Source organism: Diuraphis noxia, unplaced genomic scaffold (assembly GCF_037042655.1).
Source record: "Diuraphis noxia isolate RWA-SAM2 unplaced genomic scaffold, SU_Dnox_SAM2 contig0001, whole genome shotgun sequence".
Lineage (NCBI taxonomy): Eukaryota > Metazoa > Arthropoda > Insecta > Hemiptera > Aphididae > Diuraphis > Diuraphis noxia.
The window spans coordinates 45,028,672-45,046,799 of record NW_028301711.1 but is presented as its reverse complement, the minus strand read 5'-3'; the positions used below and the strand labels follow the sequence as shown (position 1 = coordinate 45,046,799).

General features: G+C 30.5%; 1 protein-coding gene across 1 annotated transcript; it reads left to right on the top strand.

The window, feature by feature from the left end:
- Window positions 1-1,247: 1,247 nt before the first annotated feature.
- On the top strand, window positions 1,248-6,295 carry LOC107166530 (plexin-B2-like). The gene is made up of 2 exons (XM_015515233.2): window positions 1,248-1,382; window positions 3,686-6,295. Exons 1-2 carry the CDS (start codon window positions 1,353-1,355, stop codon window positions 5,819-5,821), a joined length of 2,166 nt encoding a protein of 721 aa, XP_015370719.2. The 5' UTR covers window positions 1,248-1,352; the 3' UTR covers window positions 5,822-6,295.
- The last annotated feature ends 11,833 nt before the right edge of the window (window positions 6,296-18,128 follow it).

Below are 18,128 nucleotides of genomic sequence, written 5' to 3'. Positions count from 1 at the left end.
ATATCAACAATACTTTAATGATAATCGATATTAGTTGGCGGAAAAAAGCCTAGAAATACATGTATAAATAGAAATGTGAACACATGTAAAATCTACTCCCGAATATTAATTACCATCATGTACCTGTAACAAAATATAATAATACATTAATGCCTATATTATGATTATAATGAAAATAGTAATTAATTGTGAATAGGATAAAATATAAGTTGTAAATAAAATATAAATATAAACATTATGTACACTGCAATATACGTATAATAAACGTCATGATATTAGTTATTAGTTATTAGTTAATTACTTTATTAGTCTTAAAAACGAAATTTACAGCGGTCGAGCCAAGCTAGCGATTTAGCATTAGATTCTTTAGGTGAACCAGAAGAGGAGAGTTATACATAAAGAGACCACAATCAAATTGTAGACTTACATCTAAAAGTGTTAGTTAAAAGACAATTTTTTTTCTTTGTTTGAAATAAACAATCTATACCTACCACGATTACCACGATAGACTTATCAAACTTTTCAAGTAACATAGCCATTGAAGAATTTTTGACAGGTGTGTCTAATAACTAATAAGTAATAACGTTCCCACGCAAGCGAACAAATATATTTTTTTTTTTATAAAAATTAAAAAGCCGATTAACTAAATATTACATAGTATGACGCCTTTATTATTATTATTTTTATTTTACACGCAAGCGAAGTGACCGATCAAGATATTATTATATATATAGTTCAAAATTTATAAATTATATTTTTAGATTCTGAACAGTGCGATGAATGAATTGATTAATTTTATAATGATGTGAGTTGGTTTTTTTGTACTTGTGTGCATCACACGATAAGTTGTCGAATTAATGCTTTGATTTTCACCTTTAGTAGCTTTTCCTATGGGAAAGTGAATCTAGTCGGTGCATCGGAAGGTCAAAATTTAAAACTTCCAGTAATTTTCAATAGTGTCGGGAAAAACAATAAAATAAAAAAATCAGGAAAAATGGGAATTTTATTATACTGTATGCAAATATAATAATGATCACTAAAATAATAAATAATATTAAATCTATTGCAATAATAAATCCTTTTTTGTCTAGATTCATACGTCAACAATAATTAAATGAATACTTGTCTTAATAAACGTAAAACCAGAAAACCGGAAATTGATAACAAATTTGCTTGATAGTGCAATTTATTTGACCACATAATTTTTATACATATAATATACTGCTGTAGCTTTAATGTGCTGTCTGTGCTAAACATACGTGGACTATATTTCTTATTAAAATATTTGTTTTATATTTTGTTTTTGTCCATAATAGTAAATAATATTCATTATTTAGTGTGATATAAATAATATGATTTTTTCAAATTTTACCACATTTATGGTAAGTTTGACTTTGACTTTACTTTTAAGTTTTAACCAGAACAATGAATTTTAAATAATTTTGTTTAGTTATAATTTTAAAAGTCAGGCTGTTAATCAAATAAATGCACATACACAGATGAATTGTATTCTGAATTTGAAGTACAGTGGTCGCCGCTTAATGTAATCACTTTGGTACGAAACATAACTGATAACATAATCCGATTAATAACACTAAACGAAAGTTGAAAAAAAAATATAATGTACCTAGTGCTTAATTTAATATAAAGCAGTATACACATTATAGTACTAAAAAATATAATTATTTAATTTATTATTATTAATTACTAATTGAAGTACATATTATGTAGGTATACAAAATTTAAAACTGTTAAAAAAATAAATAAAATGTTAATAAATATTAACTACTACTAACTTGAGCAATAGTATTTTTTTATTGATGTCTGTTTTTTTTTTTTACCGTTAAGAAGACACCACACCCTCGTGTGGTGTCTCCATCGTACAAGTGCGTATAGTATACCAAATTTTACGCTCAGCAGATCACGTTTATTTCTGTTAGATTAAAATTTAGAGGGAATTTACCTAATATAAAAATTAAAGGCAAGATTATTACCTTGGGCATCGCATGCGCTTTATATTATATTTTAATTTTAAAGCGAATTATGAGTATTTTTAGATATACAAACAACTTACAATTTTAAAATGTTCAAAACTCGCTTTAAAATCAAAATATAATAAAAAGCCAATGAGATGCCCTAGATAATAAGCTTGTCTTGAATTTTATAATAGGACAATTCACTCTAAATTTCAAACTAACGGAGATATACGTGATCTGCTGAGCGTAAAAGTTTCTATGCTACGCACTTGTACGATGCAGATAACACATACGGGCGTGGTGTCCTCTTAAAAGATCATTGATAAAACTATAAATCGTTCGTATTTAATATTTATATTGTAGTTCAAAATTTAATAAGTGTTGCTGCACAGCTAGGTGCGGATTCAGAGGGGGCTATGGGTGCTCATGCACCCCCTGTCATCTAGACACTAACAAAATAAATTTATATTATAAATTTTATAATTTGTTATTTTTCAAAATAAAATTAATAATAATAATAATTTCGGTGCTTTTTGTTATCGCCGTCACTAAGACAATAGTAACTATTATTGTTAATTGTTTTAGAAGTATACTCGTGTGTATAACGACACGCGTCAACGGCGGAAATCACCGATAACAATTACTATGAAAAAAAAGTTAGCACTAATAAATCAAATAGAAAATGGTAATATTTAAATAAATAGTAAGGTGTAACAATTTTTTTTTTTTGAGTACCCCCTGTTAAATTTTTCTGGATCCGCGCCTGTAATAATGCTGCACTCCTCTTCGTGATACTCGTTGGGCCTCTCTCATTTCAAAAGAATTGGTGGTTTTTCGGTATCTGTTTGTGGTTTGAGCTCAATTTCTTCAGGTTTTGTTTGTGATGAAACATGTACAATACCTTCTTCAGTAAAATTTGATGTAGTAGGTATATTTTCATTGATTTTCAACCAATTTTCTGATAAAATTACGTGGCGTATTGATTAAAATAACCGGCATAATTTACACGTATAAGTGTACATTCGGCCCGTACTTATACAATTGGCGATTGATAACATTAACTGTGATCATAAATTCATAATAAGCGGCGACCACTGTAGTATATGGGATACAAAATAAAATTAAGTCGGTTTTATTTTCAAATCTTGACTCTATTTTGTGATTGTAGTTCATTTTTTCAGTACTACATGCTAGCTATATAGACATATAGTCTGACTAGTCTGTATAAGAGTGCGTGCATATTTTATTTCTTTAGTACAACTAATTTATTGAACTATTTATGAGTGAGTATTATAATGTACTATATTACTAAAATCTATAAAATATAAATATTAAATAGTAAATTACGTATTGATTTTACAATAATTGAACGTTCTACAGCGAACATCTCTAAACAATATATCTCGCGGTTAATTTCTATTATAAAAATTATTATAGTTTGTTTTATCGCGTCTTCGCCATATCCCGGCAATAACATAATCATGTAGGTGTTGAATTTTTTATTACACTCTGATTCTAGAGTAGCTATCTGCATTATGTATACAAAATTATGTGTTTCATTGTGTCTTCAACACCATAAGCTAGACACATTTTTATACTTTGCAAGTACAAGTCTGAGCTTTTATATAGGTAGGTACTGTGCAAAGCGTTGTTATATGTAAATGCGTCGTAATTTTTCGAACGTCAATAATAATGTTTATTTTTGACAGGTATTATTGCTGTGCGTATCACGTCATGCTTTTGCGTCGGAATCGGAAAATAATACAATCGATTGTACCGAATATAGATCGTGCACAAAATGTGCAAACGAAACGTTGTGCAGTTGGTCGTTGGAACACCAGAACTGCATACAACCGGAAGAACTGCAGGGCAACTTGATGGTGCACGTGATGGCCGACTGTCCGCAGTTCACGGTGGCCAAATTTTCGTGGCTGAAAGACGCGTTGTATTCTTACACGTTGACCGTGTCCAACGACAAGAAAGACTTCATGGCGTATCTCCGCAGGGTGACGATCACGTGCTCGCTACAAACGGTCAACTTCAGGGGCCGAGTCGATCAGAACGACATCAAGTGCGACGGCATTAAACGGACGCAAGTCGATTTCCAGTTCAACAGGCAGACGATTTACTTCTATTACGTCAAGTTCAACAACAACTCGGTGACCCTGAGGCTGGACAACGATTCGGACTATTACGTACCGCACTATGATCACGAATGCGGCATCAAGAGAGACTACGATTGCGTGACGTGCGCGTGGACTGCCGACGGGTACATCAACTACTTCAAACGGTGTTCAAGCGCCAACCAGTGTTCGGGGTTGTACCAGTTCTACGACAGGCGGTACGCACAGAATTTCACCAACCCCGTCGCGACCTCGATGGCGGTGCCGTTAAAGTGCGCCAACGCGAGCGTCCAGTCGGTGGAACCTGTTACGGCGCCGTGGACCGGCGGCACGGTGGTACGAATCGCCGTAAAGAACCACAGGATACTAGCCGAGAAGAAGTCGGTGAAAGTGACAGTGGCCGGGCGCGAGTGCGCCGACCCGAGATCGGTTGAAAACGAGACAATCGCGTGCACCGTGTCGCCACCGCCGAAGCAGGCGGCCAGCGACGTCGCTAGGCTGGCAGTAGGCTTGATCGTGGTCGAGTACGGTCCGCGCCAGAGGTTCAGTATCGCGTCCGCGTTCGCGTTCAAGCTCCTAGATCCCCGGCTGACGAACGTGAGCCCGACCTGTGGCCGGCTGTCGGGTGGAACTCCGCTGACCATCACGGGCGAACATCTGGACACCGGTAACGCCGTGCGCGTAGTGGTTGGCAACGACACGGCGTGCACTGCGGTCGTCCGCTCGCCGGACCGTATTTTGTGTTCGACGGGCGCCGCGGAAGCTCCAACCGACGGTGCCGTCAGGGTGGTGTTCGACGGCGGGTTAACCAAACAAGCGCAGAACGCTGACCGACAGTCTTTCGCTTACACCGGCAACCCGGTGCTTGACGCGTCGCAATCGTTGGCGGGCATCGTTTCGGGCGGCACAGCAGTCCCGGTCCGGGGACGTTATTTCTCTTGCGCGCGCAACACCACGATGATCGTCCACCTGCAAAACGGCATCGTCCAGCAGACCCGTTGTCAGATACACAACGATACGTGCATGGTGTGCCGGTCCCCTAAACTCAACGTGGACGATCTCCCGACACGACGCGTGGACATGAACACCACCGCGGCCGACGACGACGACGCCAAGGCCACTCCGATTGAAGTGTTGGATTTGGAACTCCACGTGGCATACGATGATGGCTCGATCGTGAAACTGCGGTCCGGCCACGACGTTGCAATGCCCAGGTACCGCTTGTACGCGGATCCCGTGTTGGACGTCTTTGCGACGGACGGCAACGCGGTCACTGTCATCGGCCGGAACCTGGACTGGGGTTACACACAGTACCGTATCAATGACACGGTCGTCTGGTTACTCATGAATGACGACTTGGCCACTCACACTGCGTGCGACGTGACGTCCGTTGACCGGTACAGGATCGTGTGCGTGCCGAAAGCCGAGGCCGATTTGGACACTCTACGCGCCGTCGACGTCACTTTCGGTGTATCTTTAAGGCGTGTCGTCCACAAAAGGCCCACCGGTTCTGTCGATAACAGTCGACTGTCTTGGACCGATGGCCTTACCATCGTTGTCGTAACTGTTTCGGGGGCGTTGCTGTTGTGCGGCGCGTGCCTTATGCAGTTATGCGGAAGAAAAACTAGGAACAACTGCAGCACGCCGCTCTTCGAGTTGCAAACACCGGATACCGGAATAGTATCGAAACACCACCAATGTAGCTCAGGACAACTGCACTAATATTACATATATTCTTACATTCAATTTAAAATACAATATCACATGGATAGAGAGCAATAATAGTAAAAAAGTACTACAATGTGTATAATATAGAATGATTCATCTGTTGCAAGCATGCTCACAATTCTGATTTTTAAAATTTTTAAATATTATTTTAGACAATATTTTTACATTGTAGAGGTTAATATATTCTTTAAGGAGTGTTCTTTGGCGATACGGGTTTCTGGTTTTCCGACGAGAACCTCACTTTCTTATTAAATTATTTATCAGGTAAGTAATTTTATCGAACATTTTGATACACCCATCATACTCAATTCAAAATTTTAACGAGCAAAACTCATTTATTAGAACGTTTATTTTTATATTTATAGTATAATAGACAATAGTCCTTAAAATGGTTTTACAAAAATATTAAATAACATTGTACTCATAAACTTGGATGACGTTACAAATTATAAATGTTAAATGTTGATAGATTAATATTAATTACTTTTTCAAATCATTTAAGTTCCCACTTTCCATATCTTCTTGTCTTAACACATTATTATGGACCTATTATCTTTAGCACACAATGTCAATCAACCCAAAAACAACTCGTTCGAAATTTGATATTAATACGATAACATTTACATCAAAAAAATACGTATACAAAATATATTTACAGTAAAAAAGATGGATTCTCAATTGAAAATGAGTAATTTGTATATTCACAAGATACTCCAGTAAGTAGTGCAACAAATCTCAACAATTGAAAAATATGTTATTCATATGTTTTTACATGTAGCCAAGTAGGTACATTTTACAATTCCAATATTTTTAAAAATAAAAACATTAATAATTTATTAAGTTTAAGATTCGTATTTTTGTTAATATTATTAAAATATATTTTAACATCTTATCAAATAGGTCTTTATTTTAAGGAGCCTCAATACTGCAGTCAATTTTAACTTATAACAACTTAAGTTTTGATAAAACTTAAGTCAGTTGTCCAATATTGATTCTGGAAATAATTTGAACTCGACAGATAATTGTCTTTAAATTATACGGAAAACTTTTTAAAAGTTAAATCTTATATTACTATGAAATGTTAATAATGTTATTGATAACTTGAAAATATGAATTTTTCAAATCATAATTAAATTTAAAAACATAAAATAATTCGTAAACGATCTACAAATATTTTTTCAGAATCAAAATCAGTTAACGTTAACTTCGTTAACTAACTTAATATTTCTAATATGATAAGTAAAATTCATGAAGTATTGTAGTGAAATAGTGAATACAGACAATACAGTGGAGCTCGTATTGAATTTTACTCAAACTAATAAATGATAATCATTTAAAGCTAACACATCGAACCTGCAGGATGGCTAAAACGAGAAATTACCTAAATAAATAATAATAGCAATTAGCAGGAGCAACTTAATGGCGTTAACTAAAAAATTATTACAGAAATAATCAAGTGAATAATATTTCCTTTCTCTCAAGAATTTTGACTTGTGAGTTGTAATAATTAACAAAAACCAAAATTTCCACGATAATAAACATTTTGATAATACGATATTTAAATTCCATATACCTACATTATACACTATTATGTAGTAGTATAATGTTACTAATAAATGACACGTAACATTTTGTGTTGTTGTGGATATTTTATCGATTTTAACTTCTACAACTTCTAAGCCTTAGTTATCAAATAAAAAAAAGCGGGTAAGTCGTGTATGTCGCTCTGCTGTACAGTAGGTTACAAGTGGGTTACTGTAATGGATGGAATTAAATTTGAATCCAATGATATTATATCATTGTATACAAAAAACGATTCTGAGCGAAGACGGTTTATCTGTCTAGGATATATTATAGATTATTAAAAATTTTCAAATCTTAGATTTAAAAAGAAAATTTTTTATGAATTTCTAGTTTGAAATAATTTGCGAATTTTCGTGATTTTTACATATGTTGTCAAAATTCAAACTTTGAATGCTTGTAAAAAAAAAATTGTGAATACGCATTTCTTTTATTTTTCAATTTTTATTGTAAAAATATATTATGAGCCTTGTATTAAATTTTCAAATCTTAGATATAAAAAGAAAATTTTTATGAATTTCTAGCTTAAAATAATTTCTGTATTTTCGTGATTTTTACATAATATGTTGTCAAAACTCAAACTTTGAATGCTTAAAAAAAAAATTGTGACTATGTATTCCTTTTATTTTGCAACCGCTATTGTAAAAATATGTTAGGAGCATTGTATTAAATTTTCAAATCTTAGATATAAAAGGAAAACTTTTTATGAATTTCTAGCATAAAATAATTTACGAATTTTCGTGATTTTTACATAATATGTTGTAAAAATTCAAACTTTGAATGCTTATAAAAAAAAATTGTGACTATGTATTTATTTTATTTTTCAACTTCTATTGTAAAAATATGTTAGGAGCCTTGTATTAAATTTTCAAATCTTAGAATTAAAAAGAAAAACTTTTATAAATTTCTATCTAAGATAATTTGAACATTGCCGTAATTTTTACGTATTTAATCAAAATTGGAACTTTAAATGCTTATAAAAAAAAATCGTGCCTACGAATTTTTAATATTTTTTAACTTCTATTATTACAATGTGTTAGAAGCCTTGTATTAAATTTTCAAGCTTTTCTGCCTAACAAATACATTTTTATCGATATTAATTTTAAAAAAACTAATAATGATCGAAAATTTGAAATGCCTATGAATAGTTCAACTTAAGTCGAAATTTTTTGAAAATTGCATGGTGGATAGAATATACTTATATAAACATTAGGTGAAAATTTCATGTATCTATGGTCATTTGTTTTAAAGTTACATCAAAAACCAAAATCGATTTTGTCGAAAAATGAGTGTGCGTAAAATTTCCCGTTTTTCCCTTAATTTTTAGTTTGTTTTTCTCAATTATTTAAAAAAGTATTAAGAATTTTTTACTTTTGACCCCCAAAGTACCAACTAGATTCACTTTCTGATCGAACGAGGTACTGAAGTCAAAAATCGAAGCATTTTTACTGCCCCAAAACGTGATGACAGACACAAAAAAAAAAAAACACACATCATGGTAAAATCAATACATTCATCGCTCCGCTCAGAATCTAAAATTTGTTAAATATTTACTAAAATCATGTAAATACCATTACAATTTGACTTATTGGGTGTTGTCTATTTACCCACATTAAATGTCAGACAATAAATTTACAATATTTGAATATTGTGCAAGATACCCAAATAGTCAAATACTTACCGAAATTAAGTAAACAAAAATTAAATTATATTAGTTTATATATAGGTAGGTACTAGGTATAATTTAAAAACACTTATACTTTGGCCGTCATCTATAAAGTATTGTACACGTAGTTGTAAAATAATTTGGATGATTGAACAAGGAATAAGTTATTATATTAGTTATCACTAAACCGTGATATAACATAATATACAAAAAAAAAATTAAATAAAAATGTGTTTTATTATTTTAAAATTAAAATATACATCATATTAAAAAATCTCTTATCTTAGGTTTTTCGCTTCCAAGGGGGCTGAACCTGAAGGACCACTCGGTGTCGACCGAGACCAAGTTGACGTGGATTTGTTAAGTGACCATAACAAGCAACTGAACGTGCACGACGAGGAGGGAGTCTCTGTGATCGAATGTGCAATGATCACAAAGCGAACATAACACGGGAAGCAATACTTGAAATTATCTTAACATTCTTAACAACTATTGAAGTCCGGTGATGGTGAAACAGCAAGCAGAGTTAGATAGTGAGCGTCGAACTGGACGACCTGGGCGGCTCTCACTATTGGCTATAAGGATGCACATAATAGCACAGAGACAGAATAGTGGGTATGACATCTTCTAAAATTTGAAAAACAAGAAAACCCTGTAATTCATTTCGATATAATTCACTACATAATATATAATGAATCTACAATTTATACGGCTTCATACCATGCAATATATTAACCGTAGAGGGGGACTCGTCCTTCGGATAAAAAACAGTTTTTTCTGGTTAGGTTTTATGTGTAAACTAAAAAAATTATAAAAAATCATGAGATTAATGAAAATAAAATGTTGAAAGGTCAAAATTTTCAGCAAAATAAGCTCTATAAAATATAATAGGTATCTCTATTTTTTTTTCAAAAATAAAAAATAATGTTTTTAACTTTTTTACCAACAAAATTAAATTAATTACAAAATAAAATTCATGTAGCCCTTGTGAGTCTAAAAAAAAAAACAGATTTATGATATATTTAGTATCTCATAAGATATCGCAATGGGTAAATCATCGCGGTACACTCTGTATAATAATGGTATTTTCAGAAAGGTATTATAAGCACATGTCTACAACTAATAATCCATACACATCATAGATATATGAACCATCAAGGCCATGTATCTAGGAGGGTGCGAGATGTACCATCGGCGAGCCATAAGTTTTAAATAATCTAAATATTATGACTGAAAGTTAACCATATGAATCATATCAATATTAAACACATTGAATTCCAATATCTTTTAATGCGTATATATAGTTAACATCATCAACATTGCCCTGACGCCTGTGTCAACTACCTTTCTAATGAATACATAAAACAAATATAATAAATAAATTTGTGTCATTAATTTATTATAAATACCTAGATATAATATAACCACATTCGATAACATTTTATGGTAGATTTCAAAGAGCCATAAAACCAATTGGCAAGATCATGTATTCATCTACATGGTACGAGTATATAAAATTTGGTTGTATATTTTCTAAGTTAAGCCCAGCTAATCGCGTATAATCCATAATATTATTATTACTAGTTTTAGATTCTGAACGAAGTGATGAATGTATTGATTTTACAATGATGTGTGTTTTTTGTTTGTTTTTTTTTTTGTGTCTGTGTACAGCATAACTAGTCGAAATAATGCTTCGATTTCAAACTTTGGGGGTGGTTTCCGATGTAAAACTGAAGATCCTTGGTGCATTATAGAGGTCAAAATTAAACATTTTCCAACAGTTTTCAAAAAAATCGAAAAAAAACAAAAAAAAAATGACAGAAAAACGGTAATTTTTAAGCAAAACCAGTTTTCGACCAAATCGAAATTTTTATATGGCTGTAATTCAAAAACTAATCACTTGAAATACTTGAAATTTTCACCAAATGTTTATGTTAGTGTTATATATATACAGTTTAATTTTCAAAAATGTTTGACTTTTTTTGAGTTATTTATAAACCACTGAAATTTTCAATTTTGTTGAGAATTTTTTTTGAAGTGTCGGTAAAAAGATGTTGGACGACCAAAAAAACTTGAAAATTTAATACAAGGTTCCTTATGAGTTGTTCTTATTGTAGCTAAAAAAAATTAAAAATCGTAAGTCACGATTTTTTTAATACGCGTTTATAGTTCAAAATTATACGAAATCTGTCGAAAACGCGAAAATTTGCAAGTAATTTTGAAGTTGAAAAATCATAAAATTTTTTGCGTTTATAACTAAGGATTAAAAATACTACACTAAGTTTTCCATAAGTTTTCCTTCAAGTAGCTATAGAGAAAACTCGAAGCATCATTATAGGAAAAATTTTAAGTGCGTTTGAATTTTAAATTTTTACGAAATAGCGTATCGATAACGATTTATCCTGAAACGATTTTAAATATTTGTTATTATTCAAAAAGTATAAGTCCTAGATACTTGAAAATTTTACCAGTTATTAGGATTAGCATTTTCTTTACATTATTTAATTTTCAAAATATTTTGACTTTTTTTGAGATATTTATAGACGACTGAAATTTTCAATTTGTCTGAAAATTTTTTTTTGAAGTGTCGATAAAATTTTTATTGCCCTATCAAAATACTTGAAAATTTAATACAAAGTTCCTCATAAGTTATTCTTATAGTGATTAAAAAATTATAAAAATACATAGGCACGATTTTTTTTTATTAGCATTTGAAGTTCAAATATTGACGTAAAAATTACGGCAATTTTCAAATTATCTTAGATCGAAATTCATAAAAGTTTTTCTTTTTAATTTTAAGATTTGAAAATTGTATACAAGGCTCCTAAAATATTTTTACAATTGCATTTGAAAAATAAAAGAAATATATAGTCACACATTTTTTTTATAAGCATTCAAATTTTAATTTTGACAACATAGGTAAAAATCACGAAAATTCGTAAATTATTTTATTCTAGAAATTCATAAAGAATTTTCCTTTTATACCTAAGATTTGAAAATTTAATACAAGGCTCCTTAAATATTTTTACAATAGTAGTTGAAAAATACAAGAAATGTATAACCAAATTTTTTTTTACAAGCATTTAAATTTAAATTTTGACAACATACGTAAAAATCACGAAAATTCGTAAATTATTTTACCCTAGAAATTCATAAAAAATTTTCTTTTTAAATCTAAGATTTGAAAATTTAATAAAAGATTCCTTACAAATTTGTCAATCTTTATCACAAAAAAAATGTCCACCGGAAATTCAAATTAAATTTTTATTAGCATTTGAATTTCAAATATTGACGAAAATTCGTCAAAACCATCAATATTTGCAAATTATTTTGTAGTTCAAAATACATAATATTGTTTGTATTTATATCTAAGGTTATAAAATTTAACACCAAGTTTTCCATAAGTTTTGCTTCAAATAGCTATACAGAAAATTTGAAGCGTCATTATAGGAAAAATGTTTTGAGCGTTTGAGTTTTAAATTTTTATGAAATCGCGTAATGATAATGATTTATCTTCAAACCAGGTATTCGTATATATAAGGTATTATGAATTATGATAACTACACTAATTGATTAACCATGCCTTATGCAAAATGCGTCTTAATTGAAAAATAAAATATTTGTTTCTATAAATAGAATATATGACAATATTTAAATATAATATATCCTAAACTGATAAATCATCTCCGTTCAGAATCGTTTTTCGTATACAATGATACCTATCATTGCATTCAAATTTAATCCCATCCATTACAGTAACCTACTGTACAGCAGATCGACATCCACGACTTACCCGCTTTTTTCATTATAATTCACAAAATAATTACAAAAAAAATGCCATATTCTTGTATCTGCTTTATATATCTCGCTTAGATATTTTTGTACAAGTCGACAAAAATGTTTCCTTGAGTAAAAAAAGGTAAATTAAACAAATATAGTCTCCATATAGGCATACAAAACTAATGGTTGAGATGAGGACGACGCGCTAAAAATGATTCTTGGCATTGGGTATACCGATTATTATTATTATCATCCAGACATGACATTGGATACCTCGTAACAAATATTTTAGATAATAAAATATTATACTACCAACTCTGCAAATAGGTTATTTCTTGTTATTAAAAAGTGAGAAAACAATCTTTTTAATTGTTTTTATTTTCATTTCAATTTTCAGATAAACCAGAAAACTATAAATTGTAATAATTGTGGATCCCTTATATAAATATATAATATATAGAAATCATTATCTAAAATCAAATTTCAAAAACATTAAATGGAAAATTGTTGTTAAATATTTATAAATTATACAATAATTATAAAAACAATAATTATCATAAGTTAATGATTTGTAATGCTATACTACAATGATAACATAAAAATGCTACGTTCGTGTATTACAAAACTAAAGCGATGAGTACTGCGTAGTAGACAAAGACACGTCTTTTAAGTTGTAGATACCATATAAGCCTAGTTCTAGAGGACGTCATACTCGTATTTGTTGTCTGTCTTGTGTCTTACAAATGCGTTACATAGCAAATTTACACTCGGCAGTTCACATTTTACTCTGTTTGATTAAAAATTAAATTAAATAGACTTGTTATGCGTGTGTAATAAATTATAATATAAAAATATATCAGTCTTACAAACGAACTGAATTATCGTAAAAACTTCCTACATAACACAGATAATATTCTTACCATCACGTTTCATAATATAGGTCTATCCACTATTCACTCTAATTTTTAAGCTAACGGAGTAAAACGTGAACTGCCGAGTATAAATTTGCTATATTTACGCGTTTGTAAGACAGAGACAACAAGTCAAAAAACACGGGTAATGCGAGTCAACGACTAAGCAACAATTAGTGCATTAATGATCATTTTGTTGACATGACGTGACAACCAGACGACGTCACAATTTTGGTATTACCAGACGAATTTAAATTTAGGATATCCAGCGTTGAACGGCGGTAGTGGAAAACTTGATATTGTCGAGTCTTTCGTCCATGCGATAACAAGAATATAAAAATATTTTATTTAATTATGTTTATATTGAATTCTCAACAAACCCGACATCTGGGTTTTCCGTAAAAATGAAAAATATCATATTCAGTATCAGTTATAACTTATAACGATTGTACCTAGTTTATACTTTTATTTTATTTATTATCCTATTGTAGCCTACGGGGAATGTGTGTTGGTGATAATGTACGTAATGGAATCGTTATAATTTTGGACGTCGAAACGTCTGGCGCCTGCAGTACATTCAGTACAATACTATTCGACTAGAATCAAAATATTAAAACGCACGATAAACGAAATATAATTTATTTATTAGTATAATGTATAAGTATAAAATATTTATAATATAACTTACAATATTATTCACATTATAATATTTACGTATACCTACTGCAGAGGTGACCCATTACACCCATCGATATATTTTGATGAACAAGAAAATATCATTCATTAAGTTTCGCAAATAATGAGTGATTTTTTTTTTTAAAGTTTTTAGTTGTACATTTTTATTTTTACCAGTGTGAATGTCAGTGGTAGATTAAGTCAAGTATGTGAGAGGTAGGGATTGAAACATTTAATACATTCAAAAAATATTAAACATTTTGTAAAGATAAAATGTGTTGCGGACCTACAGTTAAAAATAATTTTAACTTAAAGCTATAGCGGTAATCAAATATTATTATAGAGTAATTATAGACAACATTTAGATATTTTAAATAGTAGGCAATAAAAAATTATACGATAATTGTCAATAGTGAGTGTTATTATAACATATAATCATTAATCATTATTAACTGTTAAGAAACCAATTATAATATTTTTATTAGTATTAGTGTAAGCGTGTAAATATTGAAATTCAAAAATTGAATCAAATGTTTTATACTTATTTACCAAACACAACTTTAAAAACGTGCGTTCTAATGTTCATTTTGATAACTTCAATATAGTGATGTTTGGAAAGTTTGGCTCAATCAATTTGAGTTGTATTTTTACTCGAACGAGATAGATATAAAGGCACAGAAGTACCTGCAGTGACAGACTATGATCGACGTGCTGCGGCTCGTATTAGGTAATACCCGGTATTAGGTGCTAGTGTGGTACTATACGAATATACCAATCGATGGTAAATTTATGCAAGTGAATCGAAATTGAAAACCGGATTAATCGGTATGATGAGATTGATATTATTATTGATATTAATTATAGATAGTAATAAATTGCCACTATTATACCTTCAATCCCCGCCATCTTTGCGATTTTTAAAAAAATTATTTTTATTTTATATGTCATATTTATAAGTTAATACTTAATATAACCAATAAAAAAGCGGGTAAGTCGTGGATGTCGCTCTGCTGTACAGCAGGTTACAAGTGGGTTACTGTAATGGATGGAATTAAATTTGAATCCAATGATATTATATCATTGTATACGAAAAACGATTCTGTGCGGAAACGGTTTATTTGTCTAGGATGTATTATAGACAATTATTAGTACTTATTAAAATATTTGACTTTCTGGTGGGCATTTAATTTGTGATAAAGGTTGACAAACTTGTAATGAATCTTGTATTAAATTTTCAAATCTCGCTCCGCTCAGAATCGAAAATTTTGGCTCTTGATATCATTATATTTATCCATGTGGCTCGTCGACGTATTCATGTTGGCCTCCCCTGCTATACATAATAGATTAAACCAGTTATTTCAGTGCTTCTCACACGAGTGTGAAATTAAATGAATAATAATATAGATAGGTATTAGATAATCCGTCATTGTGTTCTGAAAATAATGAAATTAATTTCACTGTTCAGTTACTTGGATAATTAAAAACCAATTACAGACGTCGACAACAGCACAAAATGTTTTAAGGGTTGACATTTCTATTTTTAAAACGTATAGACATCCTCTTACTTTTATCGGGTATTATATAACAATATTAATCTTTATTATACAACTATTTGTGGGCTGAATTTCAGAAAATATTTACGAAGTTTAATACAACATAATATAATATAAATATTTATCCCTCGTTTGATAACTTTTCATTAGAATTTTGGACTTTAATAATTATTATTGTATCTATTATATATTAGGTAAACATTTAAACATCAGAAACAATATTCAGTAAAATTTATAAACGTTAAATCAAAATAATTCAAAATTCAAACAAAAACCGTATCTTTAAGCCACATTCTTTGCACGTTTGCGGAATTAAGATTTGGATTGAAAGACGTTTGTTATTATATTTAGATTAATTTCCGGTAGTTTTTAAGGAATTTAAATCCGGGCCTAAAAAACGACTGATTTTTTTTTTGTTTTTAAAGATATCAGAAAAGTTTAGATAGCGTATTACCTAGTTCGATTTAATCCCACGGAAGTGTACAAATAAATTGGTCAATTTTTTTGGAAGTTTTAGTTAAAAACATAAAAATCTTGCTTTTTAGTAAAAAATACCAAAAAATAATTTATTTTGAATTTTTTTTTAAATGTGAGTCTTTCATCCTTAACATTTTGAAAAGTCAAAAATGACGTACGTATATTATAGATACTATCTTTTTATTTAATTGTCAATAATAAAAAATAAACCTGTCGTATTCGCATGCGTTTTTCAATCTTTACTAACATTTGCATAACATAACAAATTATGTTACTTTCAGAATGTAATCGTTATAATCTATTTTATACTGTTATTATACAACACACGTGAGTTTCCTATAGTGTACCTAATCAGAAAAAAGTCAGTTACAGAAAAAATTACTTAAAAAACTAAAAACATTTTTAAAGAGCCACAATATATGAAGGGAATGGCCTCTCCACCCTATCACCTATTTAAAACGCCATGATATTTTCCATTACAAAGATTATTATTTTTTTTTTTTTATCTTTAGAATATATCGATTTATACAACAAAATTTATAAAATTGTATGACTGGACTACTTTAAGTCTTTAAGTGAAATAAAACTTGCAAATATTAAGATCAAGATATTTCATAAGTGAAGCGTGATACGAAGTTGAGCATTTATCTCCGTCGTATAATGTACACGTTCTGAGAAATCAATTTTGTATTGGTTGGTTAAATTAAAGTTGGTAAATTCGTCCTATGTTCTAACATTAAACTATATAGGTAAAATATACAAAATTAGAGGGTTTTAGAATCTACACCTAACCAAATATTTCCTACATTTTTTAAAGCTTATTCAATATTATACTATAGTAAGACTTCAGCCTCCCCACGAGGCTTTAAAATGTTTTTATTTTTTGTTTAAACTTAAAATATCCAATAAAAAAAAAAAAAAAATCAATTATCAATACAAATTTTTAAAACGCTGAGTAAAAATATACCTAAAGAACCTTACGCTATATTGATAATTTTTTTTTTACTTTAAAAACAAAAATTTTATCATGCAAAAATTGTAAAGCAGAAAATAGCTAAAATAAATTTGATAAAAATTATAACTAAAATTGATATTCTTGTTGAATACTATAATGTTCATCCAAGAAACAAAAAAAAAACATTCCCGTAATTTTTATTACATTGAAAATATAAACTATATACCTAATGTTTTTTCTTTTAACTTCCTCATAAAACTAAAGTACTATATAGATTTAATTTTCTACCGGAAACCCCACTCAAAGTTGAATATTTTTTTGCTCACTGAGGTATTGAGTGATGACACCAAAACAAACACGTCATACTATTAATGATGTTAATACAAATGTCCATATATATTGAGTCGCATACTCGTATCATAGGTATCATATAGTATATAATATCGTCATATCGAAAGTAAAATAAAGAGGATTAAGTTTCAATATTGAAGTATTACCCGGGGCAGCTGTCATAAAGGATATACCCATAATAGTATGCAATTGACGAATGGGTCGCGGATGCTCGAAGGTAAGTAGTAAGTAGTAAGTACGTAACAAACATTATAATGTATCTATATATGACGTGGTGAGCTGACACTTAAAATGATAAACCCGCGCGGTGGCGACGGTGTTGCGATAACGATCGCCAATGCCGTCGTCCATG

What these genes read in the sequence shown, in the direction of transcription:
- LOC107166530 (XM_015515233.2), top strand. Translation starts at nt 1,353, where the DNA reads ATGATTTTTTCAAATTTTACCACATTTATG. An exon ending in CAAATTTTACCACATTTATG is followed by an intron (nt 1,383 to 3,685) that starts GTAAGTTTGACT and finishes TATTTTTGACAG; the next exon opens with GTATTATTGCTGTGCGTATC.